The following is a 24,182-nucleotide window of genomic DNA, read 5'->3' as shown; positions in this document are numbered from 1 at the left end:
CCAAACTACCTCTATAAACTGAATCTTACTGATTACAATTGCAATTTTATCTTCTTAAAGACCTTCCTTAGATGACTCCTATGTTTCTTTATTGGCTTATTGGGATTCATTTCTAATTTCTTGGGAGTCCTAGGCTATATCAATCCCACAGTTAGTGAAAGGTAGGGAAGAGGTTGTCCCTATACAAGCCAGAGGTATACAGGCAATGAGCTACCTGTGTCCGACATGAAGGGCCAAGTATACTCCTAGATGCCATTGCAGCTAATGAAAAGCATAAAAAATCACCATAGGGACTGAAAGTTCACTGCATATTCAGAAAGATCTTGTTAAAACACAAACATATTGTTTGCATTTATTCTGCCCATATTTATTGAATATTTTCTATGTGAAAATATATTGCAGGTAAATTGTAGTCAATGTCATGAGACAAAGTGTACATGAACTTTTGTATGGAAAGTGAATTTGCTTTGTAAATTTTCACCCAAATCACAATTAAAAAAAAAAAAAAAAGAAAGGAAAGGAAAGATATTACACCAGGTACCATAAGATATATGTAGTTATTGTTAGTTGCCATCAAGTTAGCTCCAACTCATGGTGACCTTATGTATAACAGAATGAAATGTTGCTTGGTCTTTCACCATCTTTATGATCATTGGTATGTCCAAGTGCATTGTTGGGACCATTGTACCAATCCCTTTCATTGAGGGTTTCCCTCCTTTTCACTGACCCTCTGCTTTACTAGCCATAATATATGTGTTACACTAGTAAACCAACACTTCCCACAATGCACTGTGGGCATGGTGCATACTATTATAGAGAGCAGACAGAGTTCTGAAGACACAAGACAGATGAGTTTTGAAGAGAATCAAGAAACAAGACAAAATCCAGAGTACTGACCCTTGCTTATAGAAGATAGCACCTCTATACCCTACTCCAATCCCCCCGCCACACACACACAGAGCCCAGTTAGATGTCATGACAACTAAGGACAATATGAAAGTCCTGAAATATGCAGAAAGGTAAGAAAATAGCAAAAGTCATTTTTTTATCAGGGCCCAGTGTTGGTCCTACAAGGCACTGAGAGATCAGGCCTTATCTTTCTCACCACCATGACCCTGGTTCTCTAGACTCCAACCTTCCACTAAGCAAAACTCTTATTGTTATTGTGTCATTGAGTCAACTCCAACTCTTGGTGATGGGGACCCTATGTGTTACAGAATAGAACTACTGTGTAGTATGTTCTTGGCTGTAATCTTTAAGGAAACAGGTGGCCGGGTTTTTCTTGCAGGATACCACTGGGTGAGTTGCACCATCCAGGTACCTTCCCTGACCTCCTACAACTCCACAATAGATATTTCTTCTGCTTGGAATTCTCAATTCCAAGTTAACTCAGCTCCTTCTTTTGGATGATTCGAAATGCACCTTGTTGTTGAGATGGGGCTGCTACCCTCATGACACAGCAGGTATAACCTCCAGCCAACATTCCTCCTTGTGTGGTAGCCAAGTATGTAGATCCTAACATGGCAACTGGATCCATCTTTGAGCCTCTTAGATCCTTCCCAAAGTGCTCCAGAGCCCCTACTAGCAAATTCTGAGCTGCCTAAATGTGGGGGAGATTTTCCAATTTTGCTTTTCTTCAGTTATTTTATTGCAGAAGACTTGTGAGAAGTCACAGAGTCAAAGCTCGACTTAATACCTCAGTGTAGTTTTTAAAGTTCACCAGAGAGTAGGAGGATCACATTATCAATGAGCTCTTAAAAATGCATGAAGTCTCCTAAGTAACAAGCCAAGAATGATAATAGAATACATGTACATGAACCTCGTATATCAATCACACATTATTTATTTAAGGTTTTTCCTGGTTGCTCTTTGAGAGTGAAGATTCATTTACCAAGAGAGATTCATTTACACAAGTTTTCCTTACTATGCTGCAACATTAATTTTAAACTAGAAAAGTGTTAGATCCCATCTCACTCTGGAATTGGCAGACTTATTATACTCTCCTCTTTGATAACTAACTCACTCTTCGGCATTGTAATGTCATTGCAAGTCTGATCCCTGTGGGTTTTAGTGAAAGGAATAGAATTCAAGGCAAGCATTGTTTGCTGCTTATTTTGCATCAATATCCAGCTTCATCCAAGCACAGATATCAAACTTTGTGCAAAATTCATCAAAGTACCTTTATATATGTCCAAAGAAGGAATTTAAGGCCCTAGAGACTGCAATTCACTTTTCTTCTTGTAAAGATATATGCATGTTTTCAGTTCCTAACCAGTGAGCATTGCATCATAGGAAAATATAGGCTATTGCAATGTGCCTTGAAATTTTGTTGTTGTTAGTTGCTGTTGAGTCGATTCTAATTCACAGCCACCAGAAAGGCATTACTTTGCTCCATCCTTAGCCCCAAATCCCTAAGAGAGTGCTTAGTTATCATAGATGATATAACTTAGAGTATAATAATCTGTTAAACTTGAAAGTGCCTTTAGAAATTATTGTGGTCTTTTCACTTTAAGGTTCCGAGAGTGTGAATAGTTTTCCTCAACTACTAACCTAAGGGTTGGCTTTTAAACCCATCCAGCAGTATCTGAGAAGAAAAGCCTATTGATCTGTTTCCATAAAGACTACAGCCAAGAAAACCCTATGGAACAGTTCTGCTCTGCAACACATGGGGTTGCCATGAGTCAGAACCAACTCACTGACAACAGGATTGTTTTATCTTTTTTTTTTTTTTTTTTTTCTCAGTTCAATACGAAAGCAGTAATACTGGAGGGGATCCCAGAACTATTTAGAGGTAGAAGCAGGTCTTCAACAGAAGTCTCTGGACTCTCTAATCAGTGCTCTTTCCAATGTACCAAGCCTGCATGTCACCCAAATTGGAGACAGACTTTGGGCCATTGCCTTCTGATCACTATTCCACTGAACCTGTTTTGTGTTTTCTCCCATTCACAACCAAACCCACACTCTTGGTAGACTCGTACTGTGAGGCTAAAGAATACAACTCCTTACTCTGATCGAGTTCAAAGTTTTTCAGGTAAAATAATTATCCAATTGGAATTATGATCTTTGACCATCTAAAACAGGAGTTCTCCAAAGCAGCACCATTAACATTTGGGATAGGATAATTCCCTTGTGGTGCGGACTATCCTGTGCACTATACAATGTTGAGCAGCATCCTTGGCCTCTGTCCACTAGATGCCAGTAGCAGCATCCTTGGCCTCTGTCCACTAGATGCCAGTAGCAGCCCCCTCCCTCCCAGTTCTGGCAACCAAAAATGTCTCTGGGCATCACCACCTATCTCCTAGGGGAAACATAACTCTAGGTTGAGAACCACAGCTCTAGACTTTAGGTATTTTTCCCATAGTGTGGAAGATGGCAGACAGCAGGGACCACTGTTTGAGGACAGATTAATGGAATGCACATCCACTATGGATTTTCTGAATCAATTAATTCTAGTTCTGTTTCAGTATTGATTTTGCCATCCTTCTTCCAGATGTGAAGTGCATTCAAATTTTGTGTATGTGAGTCTGAATATATTGAGAAAGCTCAGACAGTTTTACTTTCCTTGTGAGAAATAGGGGTCTCCTGGTGTTCAGCTAAAGCAAGACAGTTTTAATACAGCAGTGCTCATCCAGTCAGATTACCCAAAGTTTGAATCTGACCTTGGTGGAGGATGACAGGTTTTGGACATGCATCTGCTGAGGGATGTAGAAATGAAAGAGGACTACTCTCTCCTGTATCAGGGCCAGAGGCAAAGGTTGTTAATGACACCAGTGGTAGACTTGGTTAGAGACAGAGAGAGCAATCAGTACTGACTGACTTAATCTGAAATTTGGAGAAATCAGTGGTACTGCAGGTCCCCAGAGGGCAGTGACAGGAGGATGACAAATGAAGCATTATGTCAGATAATAAGACATAACATTGAAATAATGGCTACATCATACCACATCCCTGCGAGGCAAGATCCAAACAGCCTAGCTGTATGCAGCAGGCAGGCGAGGATGGTGTATCATGTGAGCTGGTCAGCTGTGCAAGGTGGATGAGGCAAAGATGAGAAACCTCTGATGGCTCAATGCCCCAGATGAGGGGTGGGCCATCATCATTTGGCATGCACTTTTTAAACCTTGAAAAGGATGGTTTGCCATCCATAATATAAAAGTTCTCATTGTGTCCACCTCCCTGTCTTCTTCACACTCTCAGTTTCTCTTTGGCAGTTCCCTATGTAAATCAGTCAGCATTTTCCCCCTTTTCTATCTGCTTTTCTCTATCTGTGGTTCTTTGTTTCTAACTTGTACCTGTCTGTAGTTCTATTTCTTCCTATTTGGTTCTATGTGTATTTGATTGTCTGTTTAAGTGTATGCGATTGTGTGTGTATGTGGGGGTGAATATGAGTGCATGTGAATTGTGAGAGTGTATGAATGTATGTGAATGTGTTTGTGAATGTATATGAGTATGTGTGTTTGTGTCAGTGTTGAGTGTATATGTAAGCATATGTGAGTGTGTGTTTCTATCACTCTGATTCTCTCTCATCTCTCACCCCACACCCATCTCAGCCTCATTTGCTCCAGTCCCAGCACCTCAGTCCCTAAACTCAGTTCCTTAGAGCTCTTCTCTTCCCCTGAGTGTCTCAGCCTCCTTTACATTCTCACACTCATTCTCCACCTTAGACACAAGAGGCGTCAGCCTCATGAGCAGGGCACAAGTGAGCCTACCACAATTGGTGGGTAGATCATGTTCCAAAAGCCCAGACTGGATCATACTAGGCATCTGTCATTGTGCTGTGTTCATGCTAGGTGTGGAAAGGAACGCTAACTGAATTTAGCCAAATTGGCAGGTGTGAGAAGCAGAGGCAGCTAGGTCAACAGGGCAAAAGGAAGACCAAGAAGCGAGTGTTGGGGTCTGAAGATCCATCCCCACTAGAACAGCTTTCAGAATGGGAGCCCAGGTCCTCCTGCCTATCTGTCTTTCTCCTATGGACCTCATCTTCCTCTTCTGGCTTGCTGCTTTCCCCTCTGAATTTTCCTCCTCCCTCTGGCTCCCTTGTCTGCTCAGCACTCTCTTTCTTTCTCTTTTACATACGTACTCTCTTTCTCTGTCTCTCTTCTCTCCCTCCCTCTCTCTCTCTCTCTCTCACAAACACACACACACACACACAGTCTCTCACACACACATAGGCATGCTCTCATTCTCTTTCTCTCACATACATATACACTCTCTCTCTTATTCTGTCTCTCACACAGAGACACATTCCCTCTCTCTCTCTCTCTCTCTCTCTCTCTCACACACACACCCATACACACACACACCATAGGTCTTGACTGCTCTGTGCTGGTTCCCATCTTGTGCTCAGCTCTCTCCTCACCCTATCCTACTTGCACACTCCAGTCCACAGGTTTATTCTGTCTCTGTGCCTTTTATTTAGTGTATAAGATTTCCAGGGCAAAGGAAACAAAAAGTGATGGGGGGTGAGGGGAGGAAGAAGAAACGAAGTTGGAAGGGAGAGAAGGAAGCCAGAGGAAAGCAAAGAGGAGGAAGTGAAGTAATCAAGGATGTAAACCCTTATCAAGGCAACAAGAGATGTAAACCCTTACCAAGACAACAAGTGCACTCCACTGTCAATGGTTTACTAAGACCAAAGTAGTAAGACAGGGCCTGGGGCTATGCCAGTATGTGTGGCAATAGTAGATTTATATACAAGGGTACCAAGGGTTGTTGACTGACAGATGTGGGCTCCCATGGGATGTCACCAACATGGTGACTCTGGCATTAGAGTCAAATGAATCCTTGAACTTTTCCTGAGTCACTGCTGGTTTCAAAAGCATGAGACTCTGCAGTGGGTCCCAGTGGTTTGAAACAGGATATGTTGCTGCACAGAACATCAAATGGTGTCAGAGACAGAGGCAAGTGTGAGATAGTGAGGAGCCAGTGGAGTCAGGTATATTCAAAGATGGTTCTGGACCAGGGATCACCTAGCAAAGCTGCAAGTGCAGATCCCAGAACAATTCTAGCCTAACCCTGAAAGTTTCTCTGGTGGCCAGTTAGCCAGGTGCCTGCTTCTCCAGTGAGCAGGGAAACTAGGAAGGATTCCTCCAGCTTGGACTCAGTAGAGAAATAAGGATGGAAGATCCCAAGGTATATCTGCACATGGGCTTCTGTGAGCACAGAGCACAGACAGGGTGGGGATAGTGTAAAGCAAAGCTAGTGTGTTAGCTGCTGTCATCGATCATTAATGAAAAACCCCCTCCTTTCTTCTTGGCTCAGAAGAAAGGCCTGGTAATATCCTTCCAAAAAAAACAGCCACTGAAAACTCTGTGGAGCACAGTTCGACCCTTAGTACACTCAGGCCTACTTCCCAAGGGACCTCTGGGTGGAATAGAACCTCCCACCTTTCAGTTAGCAGCAGAGCGAATTTACCATTTCTGTCACCCAAGGACTCCAGCCTTCTATGGTACAGGGAATTTATGGATGAGGAAACTGAGCCCAGATTGAAAACAAAGTCAGTTGGTCTAACTGCAGATAATATCATCCCAGATCTCCACTCTTAATCTCCATCATTAAAATCAATGTTTTGCCTCCCCCAAGTGAAACAGGCAGATGGAGACAGGTGGGGAAGAGGCTAAGAAAAGCAGGTGTGCTTATATCCAGATTGTCACAGTTTTCCATTTCACTTTCTCTTCAGTAATAAGAAATGAGTTGTCTTGGTATCTGTAGATGCCTGAAGAGCATAGTAAATGGATGCCTATTCAAGTATCAAGTTTCAGACTGGTATTTGTACTAGCACATTGGCTGGCATTTTAACTGACATAAAACGGCATAAATAAACAAAGCTCACAAATTACTCTGGTGCTTTCTTGTTCATAAGCACATGAATTATTAAGCACTCATTTGCTGCATTCACACAGATGAAAGGGTTACCATGAGTGCTAATCAGAAAACACACACTGTTGAAAGGAGCTAATTAGAGCGTCGCACAACTTAATAAAACTTCTCCTGGATCATTCAGCAGTCATTCAGAGATATTATCCCTTGGCAGATGGGCAATAAGCAAACACAAGTAGTCTTTATATATAAAGATGCGATGCCTAGCTATTTCCATTATTGAAGAATTCCTTTTCTCACCAATCTTTCTCAGCTACCCTTCCTCCCTTGATCACTAAGTCTGAAGTGGGAGCACCTTTAGGCAGGGTGTGAATATCATGTGCTTAGTCTCCTGATTTCAAATAGGCTTGTTCAGTCCAATCTAAGGCCTGACCATCCTGCAATCCAGTTGGGGCCAGAATGCTACTCTGCTTTTTAACAATTTAACAAGCCCTGTTCATCCATGGGGACTTAGCCCCAAATCTGTTATAGCACATTAACACCAAACTCATTGCTGTGGAATCGATTCTGACTCATAGTGACCCTATAGGAGAACAGAGTAGAATTATCTCATAGGTTCCCCAAGGCTGTAATATTTACAGAAGCAGACTATCACATCTTTGTCCTGCAGAGAAGCTGATGAGTTCAAACTCACAACATTTAAGTTGACAGCTAAGCACTTAACCACTGTGCCACCAAGGCTCCTTTCACAGAATATATAAATATGTCAAGAGTTCAAGATTTAGTTGAGTCTTAGAAACATCATGAGGTATTCTTGACCTAGATTTTTCAGTTACCCTGGAGGTAAATGTCTTCCATATTTTTTCCAATATTTGAACAAAATATTAATTATGTAAATCAATAAAGAGCAAATATGACATCATTTACTTATTGGATGTAGGAGTAATGACAATACTCACTTTTAGGAAATAGAATACATTGTTGTTGTTGTTGTTATGTGCCATCGAGTCGGACCCGACTCATAGCGACCCCCCCCTTGGGTTTCCAAGGCAGTATCACTGCGGAAGTAGATTGCCCAACCTTCGTGGCTGGTGGGTTTGAACCATCAGCCTTCTGGTTAGCAGTCAAGAGCCTTAGGCACTGCACTACCAGAGCTCCTTAATACATTAAAATCCACAAATCAAAATTGGTCAGTTAAGGTATTTTGGTTCACATACAGTTATGTCCTTCACTTTGCAAAAGAATTTTCCAGTTTTTTTTCTAATGAGGCCCTATTGATGCTTTCATGTTATTTGTTTGCAGATAACTAACCCTCTGATAGAAACAGTTAAAAAATAACACACACTACCATAAATGAAGATAAATAATTTTCAGCACCATCTTGAAAAGCATTAGGGAAATAAAATTTCACTTTTAAAGATCAAATGCTTTCATTTTTCAGGATGAAGCTAATACATATGGTGACATGTACTGTACCTTCAATATTAGAATCTATAATGGGCCTCGTGCCATCATTGTTTCTCAGCCAAAGCCCAGATGCATCACAACCAAGACCCTTTTCAAAAGAATGCCAAGTGATGTCATTTCTTTCTATTAGAACGTTATGAAAATTTGCTTTCCAAGTACTTATTGGAACGTTCATTATAGGAAGCCAATGTTGAGTTAGAGTGCCTTTGATTTCAAAGAGCCAAACCCAATGTGTTGGTTGGCCATTTTGGTGAAATAAATACTACAGTTCATAAGAAAATCATTTAGTTACTCTCCATCACTTAATAGGATACAGACACCTTAATAAAGCAACTGAGAAATGCTAAATAGATTTTTGCACCATGAATACCAAGTGGCATGACAACATAATGCAAAGACAAGAAAATCACTTGGTAAATTACCAAAGAATAAAATCACTGATCCTTTTATGCTAAGAAAAAAGTCTTTAAAAAAGTAATAGCATTTTGAAAATTCTTATACTCATTTAAATTGTATAAAATGCATTTTTTTTCAGTGCCTGTTTGTGTTTTATTTACATCAAGATCTATAACACCGAGTAATCCTTTTCTTCTATTTTATGGGTTATACCTTTTCAGTGATAAACTTGAAGGCATTTTCTAAAGTGCTTGGAGTTTAAATCACTGTCCAAATACACATTGTTTCCATTTCCTTGTTACCATAACTAACTATTTGGAGCCCTTACTTGGCATAAGTTGTCTGGAGATCCCCCTCCCCTACACCTTCAGAATCCAAAGGTCAAAAAATGCTTGTTGAGGAAGGTGTGATTGGCAGTTGTGAGGCTTACAGGAAAATAAGAAAAGCAGGGAATATTATGAAGCAGAAGGAATAGAAATTGTCAGTTATTTTAGATTAAAAAGGGAAGTGAGTTTTGCCTCTAGATATGTTATTAAGATAAAATGCCCACTAGACATTTCCTCTCAGGTTCCCCAACACTATCAAACTCAGCATGTCTAAAATTAAACCCATCAACTTTTCCACCAAATAATTTTTGACTCCTAGATATCCTTTCACAGTGGACAGTTCCACCATCCACCAGTTTCCTCAGTTTAACACCTAAGCAGGGCCCCTCTTTCTCTGTCACCATTCCCACTTGTCATCAATCCTGAAACCACCTTCCTTGTGCCTCCTTCATGTCTTATGATTTCTTTCCCTCCCATCACTGCCCCTTGAGCTCAGGCCATCAACATATCTCTCTCACCTGCACATCCTTCCTACCTTGTTTCCCACTCTAGGATTGAACACCTCAGCCCACTCACTAACCAGCACTTCCCAACTGGTATGCCATGAAAGAGTTACAGGTGTCCCGAGATGGTGAGTCCCTCAGCCCTCAAGATAGCCATGAAGATATTTCTACATTCATCTACTTCTATGTATGTCTTGAAATAAGAAAGGTTAAGAAACACTGGGCTTCAGAATGAGCCCAAAGAGCAGAAACTAGATTCAGGGTACATTCCACCCCAAGCCAGTGGTGTATTGGCTATGAAATACTTCTAGTGGCTGGTGTCTAATTGTGCTTATGCATTGCAGGAAAATGAACTGGGGCCATGAAGATGGAAATGAATAGGAAGAAAGCAATATTTTGCAAGAATTAACCTAGAGAGGAAGGTTACAGTGAGATCACTGAAGTTTCAAGCATTAATGCCTGGGAGGATGGTGACAGCCTTAAATAAAATTAGACACACAAGAGGAAGAATTTGGTGATGAAGTTGGGCTTAGGAGCTAGCCTTCATGTGCTAGGTTTCAAGCATGTGGTATTTAAATTTAAGGATGGACATTCTTGTGGAAATGTCTAGTAAAGAGTCTGAAGTTCAAGTCTGGGACTCAGAAGAGAGAACAACCTGGAAAGGGTAGATGTGAGAGCTATTCCTAAAGAGATGATGCAAACACCAGGCTCTCCAGGAAAGAAAGATGAGAACAGAGCACTGGGGAAATCCTGAGTTTAGGTGATGGATAAAGGGAAAGGATCCAGTAAATAATACTGAGAAGGGGCAGTTTAAAAATGTAGCAAGAGATCTGGGATAGCACAGTGTCATGGAATTTGAGGGTTCCAAGAATAGAAAAGATCAACAGTGTCCAATCTTGTGAACTGTACATGTGGGCAAGAAGAAATCATAGGTTTTGGCAATTGGGGGTCATAGTTGATCTTCAAAAGGACATTTCAATAGTTTATGTGATAGAAGGTGTGTCAGTTCAGTTTTTCCAAGAACCAAATACCAAGATGGATTAGACATGCCAGGGATTTACTGGAATTCTTATGAAAAATCAAGAGAGAGGGATCAGGAGTAGGCAGAGACAGTCCCATAGACCAAGAGTCAGGTCTGACTCTTGTGCAAAAAGAAAGGAAGGAAGGATTGGCTAGGAAGAACCTCAAACTGCAATGCTCTTCTGAGAAGTGTCCAGCCAGGCCAATGGGGAGTCCCTGAGCAAATGTGGTCCACTAGAGGAATCCCACATTGGACAGGAATGTGTCAGCAGTCGAAAAACTCTGTCATTCTCAGTCCTTGACTGGAAGTAACCAAAAGGAAAAGTAGCCTTAGCATTGTGAGGGTGGCAACTGGAGACTGCCAACCAACCTTTCTCCCCTCTGGAAGGACACCTGAGTGATGCATCTCCATGGCACCATAGAAGTCAAACTGAGTGATCTTGAGAAGGAAATACAAGTACTAATACCTAGTCTAAGCTGTTCTTATCTCTATACACAGCACTAACCAAAACAGAAGAGACACAAGACGTTTAGCAGGTAGGCAAAGTCTGGTAAGAAGGCCATATGCCCTGGTCTTTTCACCAAAAGGGAGCATAGAACCACAGTAACTCAGAGGCCAGCCAAGGTCATGGAGTTGAGCAGAATTGTTGAGCTCTCCATTGTTCTCTTATCAGCATCCCTGGCTCTCTCTTCAATCCCTGTGCTTTCCTAAGTACTTCCAATCAGACATGTATTTTTATTTATCACAGTTTATACCCAGTGTACACTGCTGCCTTTGATGTGTGTTTTTCTTTTGATTATGGTATCACAAAAAATCTTGAGTAAAGAGTAACATTTTAAGAGAGCTCTGGTGGCCTAGTGCTAAGACATTTGACCACTAACCAGAAGGCTCGTAGTTCAAACCTACCAGCTACTCCTCGGAAGGAAGGTTGGGCAATCTACTTCCATAGTGATACTACCTCGGAAACCCAAGGAGAGGTCACTATGAGTCGGATCCCACTCGATGGCAGTGAGTGAGTGAGAGGTGATATAAAGTACAGAGGCCATCTTCTTCTGTGCCCAGTGAATAGGTGTGAGGATGATTCCACCTGCCTTTGTAATGAGCTCTCATTTGGGAGGGAAAAAAAATGTCATCACAAGTTGATTCAAACTCATGGAAATGCCACGTGTGTCAGAGTAGAACCCTACTCCATAGAGTTTTCATGGCTGATTTTTCAGAAGTAAATTACTAGGCTTTTCTTCCTAGTTGTTTCTGTGGGTAGACTCAAACTTTCAATCTTTTAGTTAGCAGCTGTTTGCACCACTCAGGACTCTGAGCTCTGATAAGGTATTTTGAAAATGCATCAATGAGCAATGATATTTCTACCTCTAAACCTTGAAAAGTGTATCCCCATGCACACAGAGGCATTCAGCAAATGGTGGTTGTTAGTTGTTGTCACCAAGTTGATTATGACCTATGATGTCCTTGTGTGTACAGAATCAAACTGTGCTCCATAGAATTTTCAACGGTGTGGCCTTTTGGAAGCAGATCACCAGGTCTGTCTTCTAAGATGTCTCTAAAAAAAAAAAAAAAAAAACTAACTGCCATTGAGTGAGTTCTGACTCAAAGCAATCTCCATTGTTTCCAAGGATATAAATCTTTACAGAAGTAGATCATCCTGTCTTCCTTCCATGAAGCAGCTGGTGGGTTTGAACCACTGACCTTCCAGTTAGCAGTCAAGTGCCTTATCCACTACACCATAGAGGTGTCTCTAGGTTGATTCAAACTGCCAACCTTTCAGCTAGTAGTCAAGTGCTTAGCCATTTGAACCACCCAAAGATTTCCAGCAGATAGTTATCAAACAATAAAAAACAGAGCTAACTGCTTTCTCTTTGTTTCCAGGTGACCTCATACACTTGCCTCCATACCTTAGAATGGACTTTTTGTTAAACCGAGGAGGTCCAGGCACCAGCAGAGACCTGAGTTTAGGGCAAGCATGCTTGGAACCTCAGAAAAGTCGGACCCTGAAGCGCCCCACAGTCCTCGAACCAATCCCCATGGAGGCCTCTTCCTCCACCTCCTCCACTAGAGAAGGACAGTCGTGGCAGCCGGGGGCTGTGGCCACATTACCTCAGCGAGAAGGGGCAGAGCTGGGACAGGCAGCTAAAATGAGCAGCTCCCAAGAATCACTGCTCGACTCTCGGGGCCATTTAAAAGGAAACAATCCCTACGCAAAATCATACACCCTGGTATAACAAACAGCATGACTGAACCATGGTTGTAAATACAATTTAAAAAATCCAATCAAAGCTACCTTTTTTTTACTGAATTCCAATATTTATAATGAAAGAAAATTGCCAAAATATATTAAAAAAAAAAAAAAGGAAATACTGAAACCACAGACAGTGCAAAGACTCTCCTGCTTTTTTTCTGTCTGAGTGTGAGCTCCATCTGCCTGGGCATCTGATTTTTTGGGAAAGAAGTCCAGTTTTATGACCTTCACAGCTACTGCATTTTTACTGATTTTCTACAAAGTGCATGGAGAACGAATTAAACCTTCTGACTGGAAGTTCTATCACACAATATTAAAGAAAGAAAACAGGAAAAAAATTACCCTATTTGTGAATTTAAAAGGAACATTGATTTGGGGGCAGGGGAAAAACTTTATTCATGTTTGCACAGGTTTCTTTCCCATTAGAAGCTGGGTCCTCAGTTGATCTTCTTTTGTCGTTAATTAGGATGAGTGCCGTTGGTGAAGGGGTGGGGGGAATCCGTTTGATTTTCTTTTTTGTTCATTTTTTAATTTCATGAGACACCCTTTGCATTTTGTCTAAGTGAAATAAAAAAGAAAAGGTTGTCTGCCTTTATTTTGGATGTCTGCTTCTCTTGTTTCCTACTGATTGCTTGGTTCCCTTCGATACTGAGACTTGGGTTGGCAAACACCAGGACTCCCTCAGAACCCAACTTAATGAACCAGAAAAGATTCTGATGCTAAAAACTTTATCCATAGTGCTGGGGAGGGCACAGAAGATGCAAAGCATGGGCTGGTCTCAAGTGAGTGAGGTCTTAGCCCAAGTATTCTACATCACTCTCATAAGACTCTATTCTTTGTCCCCCACCCTACTTGACATCAGGCCTGCTAGCCAAACCAGGGGTTGGCAAATTATGGCCCTCAGGTCAAATCCAGCCCACTGCTGTTTTTGTAAATAAAGTTTTATTATAACCCACCATTTACAGATTGTTTGTAGCTGTTTTCATGCATAATAGCCAAATTGAGTAGTTGCAACAGAGAAGGGTGCCTGCTGTTTTGGTTTCCTAGGGCTGCTATAACATAAATACCACAGGTAGGTGGTTTAAAAAACCAGGAATTTATTTTCTTAAAATTCAGGAAGTTAAAAGTCCAAGTTCAAGAACTGGCTAGAAAGATGTCCTTTCTTGTCTATTTCAGCTTCTAATAGTCACCAATCCTTGGAGTTCCTGGTCTTATAGACTCATCTGCCTCCATTGTCTTCACAGTGTGTCTGTCTTCCCCTATGTCCTCTCAGTTGTCTCTGTGTCTATGCTGCTTCTTATATCATGCAGTAGGTAGTAATTAAAAAAACCCACTGCTGGCGAGTTGTATCCAACTCATGGCGACCCCTCCTTGGGTTTCCAAGGCGTTATCACTACGGAAGTAGACTGCCCAACCTTCTTTCCCAGGAGTGGCTGGTGGGTTTGAACTGCCAGCCTTCTGTTAGCAGTCAAATGCCTTAGGCACTATGCTACCAAAGCTTAGGAAACACTCTAAACTGATAGGACCTCATCAACATAATAAAGAAAAGCCCATTTCCAAAAAAATATTACATCTGTACATAGAGGGTTTAGGATTTCCAGGCATTTTTGGCAGAGTTGGGGTTGGGGATGCAATTCAAGCTATAATACCTGCAAAGTCCACAATGTTCACTATTTGGCCTGATACAAAAGTTTGCCAACTCCTGCTCTAGACTCCCATATCTAGGCCCAGCTTGCTTGAGAAGGGAAGAGAGGAGCTAGAGATGTCTGCTCTTCCTACTCTATGGCCTGCCTTGTTTCTAGCTAGTAGGACAGGAATGTAAATTTGCAGTAGACTATCTTAGTGCATTTTGCCTTCAATTCCCTCCTCTGTACCCAAAGGAAAACTAGTCAATGGTGAGTGATCTTCCTCTTAAAGCTAAGTTTTATTTTCCTGTCCTCTCAGTTTGAATCATTTACAATGTGACTCCTGCTAACAGAGAACTTGCTCATAAATAGTAAGAACTGCATACTTTGTCCTGCTAGCCTTACATTGTGTACTTTCAGGACAGGACATAATCCTTCCCCTCCCAGCCTCACTTTCCTTAAAGGGAAGCATAACCATGTCAATGTTGGCTTTGTTCAGAGGCCCTGATCAAATGCCTATCGATGCTTAGTCTCCCAGGTAATAGACTAAATAAGTAACTTCCTTTCCCTTTATTTTCTTGATAGACTCCCGTCCAAGCCACCAGTGTAGGCACAAACAAGCCAGTTATTTCCATCTGAGTACAGGTTCAGAAGAAGCTCTGGTGGTGTAGTGCCTAAGGCATTTGATGGCTAACCACGAGGCTGGCGGTTCAAACCCACCAGCCACTCCTCGGAAAGAAAGTTGGGCAATCTACTTTTGTAGTGATACCGCCTCGGAAACCCAAGGAGGGGTTGCTATGAGTTCGATGCTACTCGACAGCAGTGCATTGCATTTTACAGGTTCAGAAATTTTCTATCTTATTCTCCCTCCCTCCCTACTCCTTAATTCATTCTTTCTTTCTTTCTTTCTTTCCCTCTCCCTCTCTTTCCTCTTCTTCCCTCCCTCCCTTCTTCCCCCTCTCCCTCCCTTCTCCCTTCCTTCATTCCTTTTTCCCTCCTTCTTTCCCTTCCTCCTTCCTTTCTCTACCTCTCCCCCACCTTCCTCTCTTCCCTTTCCCCCTCCCTTCCTTCAATTTATTTTCAAGGCAAGCCCATTGGCCTACTTAGCTTCAGTGACACAGTGTGCCCCAAGAAATGGTCCAGGGCCATGTCAAAGATTGCCTGCTGGCACTTCCATTAGACAATCTGTGAATGAGATATGTGATTTTTTTTTCCTTGTGATAGTTTCAGAATTTGATCCATGTTGAAAGTATATTGTTTCCATCCTCACAGACTGCTTTTTTATGCAAAAGAAATGAAACACTACTTTCTGGGGGGGGGGGAAAAAGACCTATCTTTCATTAATCTAAAACTTCTATACTGCCCAACCTCAGAAGTGTACCTTTTTTTTTCTTTTTTCTCTATGTGCAAAAATAAAAAATTCTACATCATACCTGCCTCTGAAATTGATGGCTTTCAAGATTCTTGCCTTGAAAAGCTCATTAAAATGAGTTTAACACATAAATGTTATATTCAAAAATCCACCTACCTCTCAGGTAGTGGGTAGACTACAATTACTGTCTACAAGGAGGTCCAGAGCCATGGATTTAAGGGACATGATATATTTTAAAAGGTTATTGTTAATAATAATTAATTTTCCTCCTGACTTCTACCTGTCTCTAATCAATTTGTTTCTCTGTATAAGATTTTGGAGGTAATCCTACTAGCACAAGTTTGCAAGAAAATTGCTATGTTTTACAGTGGTGAAACTCATATAAATTCTCTATTCTCTGGACAATAACTATAGGGTCAATGGACAGTAGCTATAGAGTTAATGGACTGGATTTCCCCTTGAGCATCATTTGGCCGGCTGACAACCTAAACAATCCTCACCTTCTAGAAGTGAATAAGGTCTTTTACTAATACACAACTAGTAATTAATCCATATAGCATTCTGTTCATACGATCTATAGAAGAGCAATGCTCCCATTTAATGTACATTTCAGCCTAGCCATTTCCTGTCTTCTCATCCACCATGGCCATTCATGAAGGGATAGAGAAGTTGAGGTGGGAAATGATGGAACAGTGAGATGATATAAAGCTGATCATAGGCTGTACTGAATAAGCTCTGTTTTTTAATTGCCATCAACTCTGATTCATAGCAAACTTATATATCAGAATGAAACATTGTCCGGGCCTATGCCATTTTCATGATTATTTATATCTCTTAATCCATTGTTTCAGTCACTGTGTCAGTCCATCTCGTGAGAGCCTCACTCACCTTCACTGGCCCACCACTTTACCAACCATGATGTCCTACATGTCATCATGTTTGTGTCACTATAAAAATGAAGTAGAAGAAGCATCTGACCTCCTCTAACTTTTTAAAGAGGAAGGGGAATCAAGATCAAAAGCTCAAGGCTGATACCTTTGATGCAGAGATCATAAAAATCAGCTTTTTTCACTCATTTTACCATTTCTGACACCCATGGCACTCTACTTCTCTTCTGGTTTTGATAATTCATTGCAATGGCCTCACAGAACTTAGAGACACTACTCACAATTTGGAGTTTATTAAGGAAGTACCAGGTTACAATTCAGGATCAAGAAGTACTCAAGATACAGTTGTTCAATCAGAACAGCTTCTCAGCCATGCCACAACGTAGGCCTCTCTGTGATAATATAACACAAAAATCCTGATAATACCTTAAGATACAGAAAACACAATCTTGCTTACATTCCTCTTAATATACACTTCTCTGACCTGGTGTTGTGATCCCAGATTCAACCATCCACCAAAAATATCATGCGATTTGTAGGAAACTACTGAGACCTTCCAGATATGCTGTGATTTTATAAATCTATTTCCAGCAATGGTGCACCACGTGCACAGCCTCCTGGGACTGATATAGAATCAGTAATCCAAGAACTAGTTCATTTTAGGTCACTTACCCCTGAAGGGTTTAAAGGAACTGAACAGTGTGTCCATATTAAAACATACTCTTTCACTGTTTAAAGAATGAGGTCCAGAGAGTATCACCAGCTTTCTAAAGGTCGACTGGAAACACTAAATACCACCCTTTAATATCCAGGGCTCTTGAGTCCCATGTTGCTTCTCCACGCATTGTCACAAAAGGACCTGTCAAGCACAGAGTAAGAGAAGTGAGGGTGGCTACAGAGGAAAGCTTTTCTGCAGGTTTTGGAAACTGAACTGTCTCGATCCCTAACAAGAGTTAAATCAAAAAGGAACCTTCAGACCTGTGTAAAAAACTACTTTTGCTTTGGGGTTTTTGAGGAGAAGACAGGTGATGGCTCTTGACTAGTCTAAAGAATTTCTGACCCTGATGAGCCAGGTCTAGCAAAGGATTGTATGGTAACCATGGGCAGGATCTTGGATCCTCACTGCAACAAGATGAGACTGCAAAGTGGATGGGCCTCAGCCTAACTTGTATCTTCCAAGTGTCACAAGTCACAAGACTAGTGAACACCGCTTGGGAGACAGTTTTCCATGGGTCCCTTCATGTATGCCAAAGCAAAAGCACCTGTGACTTCTGTTCTGCACTATGTTTACAAGGATGTTTATATAGCAAATCTGGTCTGGGGTAATAAAAATAATGTCTCCCTCTAAGGCAAAAGGAGCTCTGGTGGCATAGTGCTTAAGGCATTTGATTGCTAACCAGAAGGCTGATGGTTCAAACCCACCAGCCACTCCTCTGAAGGAAGATTGGGCAATCTACTTCTGTAGAGATTCTGCCTTGGAAACCCAAGGAGGGGTCTCTAATGAGTTGGATCTGACTCAATGGCAGTGAGTTTGGTTTTAGAAGCTCTGGTAGCATAGTGCCTAAGGCACTTGACTGCTAACCAGAAGGCTGGTGGTTCAAACCCACCAGCCACTTCTCGGAAGGAAGGTTGGGCAATCTACTTCCGTAGTGATACTGCTTCAGAAACCCAAGGAGGCATCGCTATGAGTCGGGGCTGACTCAACAGCACACAACAACAACAACAACTAAGGCAAAGGTTTACTTGCAGCTCATTTTAAAGGACTGGCATTTCAATAAAAATGCCTCCATGGGCCAACAACCTATGCACAATCACAGGGTTCTTGTCTTGGAAGGGTTATATGCTTAGAAGAGTCCACACTTGGTTTAATGCTCTGCCGTGGCCATCTTGAAATTCTTAATTTTTGAACAAGAGGCTCCACATTTTCATTTTGCACTGGGCTTCACATGTGAAAAAAAAAAAAAGACTGGGGTTTCCCACTCTTGGAGTTACTCATCTTTGGCACAGATGCACCATGTGCACCGAATCTACCTGGGCTGCTCTTTATCACTCCATGGGCCTTGAGGGTTCAGAGACACTTATGCAATGATGCTCATGCTGTCTGCTGAACGTGAGTAATAACATCCTTAATCTCTACCAGGATCCGTGACACTGAAGCAGGTCAACCGTTAGCTTTCAAGCAGGGTGAAAATCTCAGAGCCTGGGAGCTCTGGTGGCATAGTGCCTAAAACATTTGACTGCTAACCAGAAGGCTGGTGGTTCAAACCCTACCAGGCACTCCTTGGAAGGAAGACTGGGCAATCTACTTCTGCAGAGATACCACCTTGGAAACCCAAAGAGGGTCATTGTGAATCAGAAATGACTCCATAGCACTGAGTTTGGAGTTTTGTAGACTTCTTTTCACAAACAAACCAGACAGCATCAGTTCTTTCCCCACTTTATCTACGTTTTAGCATGATAAGCTACAGCTTGGACTTCCAAGTGTGATCCTGTCACACACAAAGTTTTTGCAGTTTGGTGAGAATACTGTTTTTTCTCTTCTCAATTTCTCACTTTCAATAAGAACGAACAACTGTAATAACTAAAAACCTTGGAAAAAATCTCTTTGAGCGGAGGGCAAGAGGTGTTGTTTTATCTCCCTAGCAAGCTTGGCAAAGCCATAGAGCCCTTCATGTTCTAGAAACTTCAAACCAGCTTTAAGAAGAAAAGACAATGAATACTAGCTCTGGCTTCGTGCCCCCCAGAGAGGGCTGTGTTGTGCCTCAAGGAGATAATTTTCGCATGCAGAAAAAAGATCTAAAACGGACATTTTTAGTAGGTAGTGCTACTCAGAAAGGCCCATAAGGAAAGTAGGGCCTGGGGCCAGACTGCGGTGCAGATGGGTTACACAATCAGAAGGAAGGAAGAATTTTCAACCATGCTTTGTTGAGTACATATGTTGTTCTCTCCCAGAGCCAATTTGATCTACTCTACAATCTTTCAGCCTCTGAGGGCCCCCTAAAGCTTGAACACCTCCCTAAATAGAGCCATTTCCTCTTACCACTCTATGGATAAATATTTTAGCATCTATTAAAAAGATGCACCCTGTGTCTATACTGAAATCATGCTTCTTATAAAAGTGCAACTTCTGCAGACATAATGATTATATTTCTGGGGTCATGAGCCTCCAGGTATGTGAACAATGAGGATTCTTGTGCTGAGCAGGAGTATAATTTTCTGTGCAAACACTGTGCCCACACTGGGAAAAACAAATCAAATATGTTCCACATACCATGCCAACCACCAGCATCTCTTTTCCCCATCAAAGATGAGAGGTTGCTCAGCCATTGCCCAGGAAGAAGGTGATGAAAATATACTCTTTACATGGATGGATGAGTACACAAGCCAGATAAAAATGCTAATAACATTTTTGGGTTGAATTGTGTCCCCCTAAAAGATATATTTAAGTCCTAACCCCTGTAAACTATGAGAGTGACTTTGTTTGGAATAAGATTTTTCTTTTCTTATCAGTTGACAAGGGCATACCAGAATAGGGAGAGTCTTAAACCCTTCTGAATGGTGTCTTTTAAAAGGGGAGAACAGACACGAAGAGAGAGCACACATAGGAAGAGGTACCATGAGAAGCTGCATCTACAAGCCAAGGAACACCAAGAAATGCCTGGGTTACCAGAAGCTAGAAAAGACAAAGAAGAATCTTTCCCTAGACAAGAAAAAGGGAGCATAGCCATGCCATCAATGCTCTGATTTTGGACTCCCACACTCCAGAGCTGTGAAAAAATAAATTCCTTTTTTATAAAGCCATCCACTATGTGATATTGTATTATGATAGCCTGCGGTGCAGTGAACTACTAAACATGGTCCTTCTAGATTTGATGGCACATAAAAACAACAGCAGCCATATTCATCCATTTGGTGATATATTGTAAATTCTAGCTTCTATGCCTGTGGTATGGTCCTGTTTTGGAATCCATTATGTCAGTTAGGCAAGTGGAATGTATCTTGAGTCATCACCTTAGTGAAGTGTGACTCAAGTCACCACCATTAGTTTCCATGAGGGTATGATCTGCATCCAGTATATACTAATGCTCTGGCAAAGTTCTCTTACTCTGGGTCCTGCATCTGGCTCATCATCACCTGACCTCTAGTTTTTGGGACTTAAGTCAGTCGCCTATTGTCTCACCTCATTCACCAGCTTCTACAGCCTTGTGAGCCAGTAGCTTCTCTTCTGATATGGCTGATTTGGGTTCGTTAGCTCCTGCAACCACATGAGTGAGGAGAATCCTCCAGACTGATGCCTGACCCAGGAATTTGGAACCTGCCAGGCTCCACAACCAGGTGAGCCATTTCCTTGGTGATTAGTGAGTTCTGTGAGATGTTGCTGTGAGTTATGCAACTTTAAGACAGGACTGAGAGCACTGAGTAGTTGATGTTAGAGATGATAGACTGCTACAGCAGTTTAGAAAAGTTGGACATTTGGGGCATCTTTAACCTCCACCTCATAAGGAACAGCCTTGTGTTAATACTTCTAAATAAATTATGTGTGCACAGTCCTAGAAACTAAGATAGATATATATTTTCAAATTGATTTTATTTCAACCTATTAGCCTAGTACCATACCTATTCCTCTGACTGTCTAGCCATATGACAAGAGAATATTTCTGTCCTGTTGAATCCTATTTATCATCCTTAGTTTATTCCATTTTAAAAGTCTTTCATGATTCTCAAATTAGTGGATGACATTCTGCCAACTCATACTAAAAAACCAGCTCTCAACATCAAGGAGCTAAAGATTCCATTAAGAAGAATAAGAATCCTTTGAATTAATCAAGTAGAGTGAAGATATTTCCAAAAAGTGATTCAACAGCACTTGGGGGAGGGAATATTCTAGTTGCTATGGGGTAAATTGGAAAACTTTCCTCTATCCATCCTTGTTAAACTCTTCTCAAAATGTTTTTATCTCCTTATTTGTCTCATGTGCCCATTCTGTCCAATATAAGAATTTTGTTTGATTAATCATGTAAGGTCATAGGAAGATTTTGGGGTTAGCAAAGCACAATGGCATAATGCCAAAAGCAAGGCACTGAGAATCTTCACTCTGGCACCAACTCTTCTGGTAACTCAACATGAGATCTAGTGCACTGTCCTCAGGTTTGGACATCTGTAAACAGAGCAGATTGAAGCAGAGATCTGTAAGGCTCTTCTAGCTTGACAAGGAGATTTTCCTTGTAAGCACCAGTTCTCACTGAGTAAATATTTGAGTTCCTTGAAAGTATGTGCATAAGGGGTTGCATTTTATTCATTTTTTATACCCCGAGCACCAAGCATTGGCATCACCCAACACAGGTAGGTGTTTTAAAATGCTTATAAAGTGAATGAAGGTGTGCAGATATGTTGTGGAAAGTACAAGGGATGCTCTAAACATCCCTGAGTCAAGGGCATAAGGCATATTTTAGACTTCTTAATAAACTCCTAAGTTGGCTAATTGTATGTTTGATCTTTATTCTGGCAGATAATGGAAGGTTAAAAAAAAAAAAAAAAAGAAAACCTGATAATTCACAGATTTCAGATAATGGAGGCTTTATTGCATGTTGCATAAAAACTCACATTCTGCTGTTGAAGAATTGACCTTCTCTTGGGCCTTTCTCAATAAAAACTCTTTAGGTAAGACGATATCCAAACATCATATTTAGCAGATGTCTAAGTTGGTGCTGGAAACCTTTTGTGATAGTCAGTAGAAAATAAAATTTTTTTGTTGTTACTCTTGTTAAAAAGGCTGGTGGTCTGTCCTTGGTGAGTAGGGCCTCCATCACTCACACTTGCCCAAGCCCCTCCTCCTGTCAGAAGCATGTGGGTCAATAGGTTCATCTCATCACTCACTCTTGGAAATATGAATCAAGTCATCAGAACTAAGGTTCCTATGTAGCCATTATGTCTGATACTATGCAGTTTCCCATGGGCCACGCTAAGCCATCAGGATGCTACCCAAGCCCCCATCTACCTCCTCCCCTCACTCTGAACAGAGAGCTATTCAAGAAAGCAGAGGCCATAAAAGAAGTGTGTCATTTTTCTGTACCATCCACCTCAAAACTTCTGAGTCTTCTACCCTTCCTTACTCCTGACTTGCCAGGGCAGTGGGAAAAAATGGCCCTCTCCTATTCACAGCTCAGTTTCCTGGGCAGCACAAATTATTTATACTCAACTACTAATCAAAAGATTGGTAGTTCAAACCCACCCAGCAGTGGTGTGGGAGAAAAGCCTGGGATCTGCCTCCATAAAGATGATAGCCAAGAAAACCCTTCTACTCTATAACACAAGAGGTCACCATGAGTTGGAATCAACTCCAGAAAAATGAGTCATTTTTGTTCTATCCACATCTCATCTCTTCATCTGTACTCTGGATCTGAACTCCCACCTTCACAAGAACTCATTTCCCTCTTTTTCCTTTTGTATTTCCTCTCATATTCATAGGTAAAGATACCCAAATATCTCCTTCCATCCTACACCAATGGTCGACAGTGTCCTACATCTCCCCCATTCCTTTACTATGCAGCATCTTGAAGAGGTGTACCCTGTGGTTGTTATTTTATCACTCTCATTTTCTGCTCAGGTGAGTTTTTCTCCCAGTCTACTTCCTTCCTGGAAGCTGCTATAATGGAGGAATCCCAGTGGCTTCCTTGTGGAACGGTCCAGTGGCCTCTTACCCCCTTGTCTTGGTTAATCTCTTCTAAAACATTTGAGAAATTATCATCTCCTTGGCTTCTTTTCTTTCTTTCTTTTTTATTTTAAGTATTTTTACTCCTCTGGTCAATTTTTCTCAATTTCATTGCCAGACTCCTCATTCTCCAAAGCACCTTTAAACTTGTATGTTCCCAGAGTTCCATCCTCAGTTCTCTTCATTTCTCACTCTGGATAACTTTAGTGTCTCATCTCCAATCACAGCTTCAGTTACTATCCATATTCTTATGATTTCTAAATCTATAGCTCTGGCCTGAACTTCTGCTCTACATTTGTGGTACACATCCAACAGCCTTCTGGACATCACAATCAGGATGTCCCACTGGCACCTCAAACTCAACCAACACAACACTGATGACTCTATATGACCCGGTTGCTCCTGGCCCTAGCTTTTTTCCATCTGTCCCCCCTTCTCCTAAACCCTTATCCCAACGAATGACTTTGTCATTTTATCTAGAAACTCCATTACCCCCACATCCATTCACCGTGATCTCTTATTCTCTCAGAATATTCTAATCTCTCTACAATTGTTCTTGCTTAATTCCTTTCTCACATAGATTACTGAAATGGCTTTCTGAAATAGGTCTTTGTATCTCTCATAATGTTCCCTCTCCAATCCTGTTGTCTATACCACTGCCATATCAGTTCTTCTAGCTTGCAGTTTGAACTGCAATGAAGGAACTGGCAAAGAACAAGGCTCCGGGAATTGATGGCATACCGATTGAGATATTTCAACAAACAGATGCCCCATTGGAGGCATTCACTCAGTTATGCCAAGAGATT

General features: G+C 41.4%; 1 protein-coding gene across 1 annotated transcript in view; it reads left to right on the top strand.

Annotated features, from left to right (window-relative positions):
* Window positions 1–12,763, top strand: part of DSCAM (DS cell adhesion molecule) — a 981,394-nt gene extending 968,631 nt beyond the window's left edge. The window contains exon 34 of the mRNA XM_042781616.1: window positions 12,411–12,763. Coding sequence (XP_042637550.1) covers window positions 12,411–12,763 — 353 coding nt within the window. The remainder of the gene's footprint in view (window positions 1–12,410) is intronic.
* Window positions 12,764–24,182: the final 11,419 nt, after the last annotated feature.

Source organism: Orycteropus afer, unplaced genomic scaffold (genome assembly GCF_000298275.1).
Source record: "Orycteropus afer afer isolate SDZICR_OR568_19922 unplaced genomic scaffold, OryAfe1.0 scaffold00137, whole genome shotgun sequence".
In the NCBI taxonomy this organism is placed as follows: domain Eukaryota; kingdom Metazoa; phylum Chordata; class Mammalia; order Tubulidentata; family Orycteropodidae; genus Orycteropus; species Orycteropus afer.
This window is presented reverse-complemented; position numbering and strand designations above follow the sequence as displayed.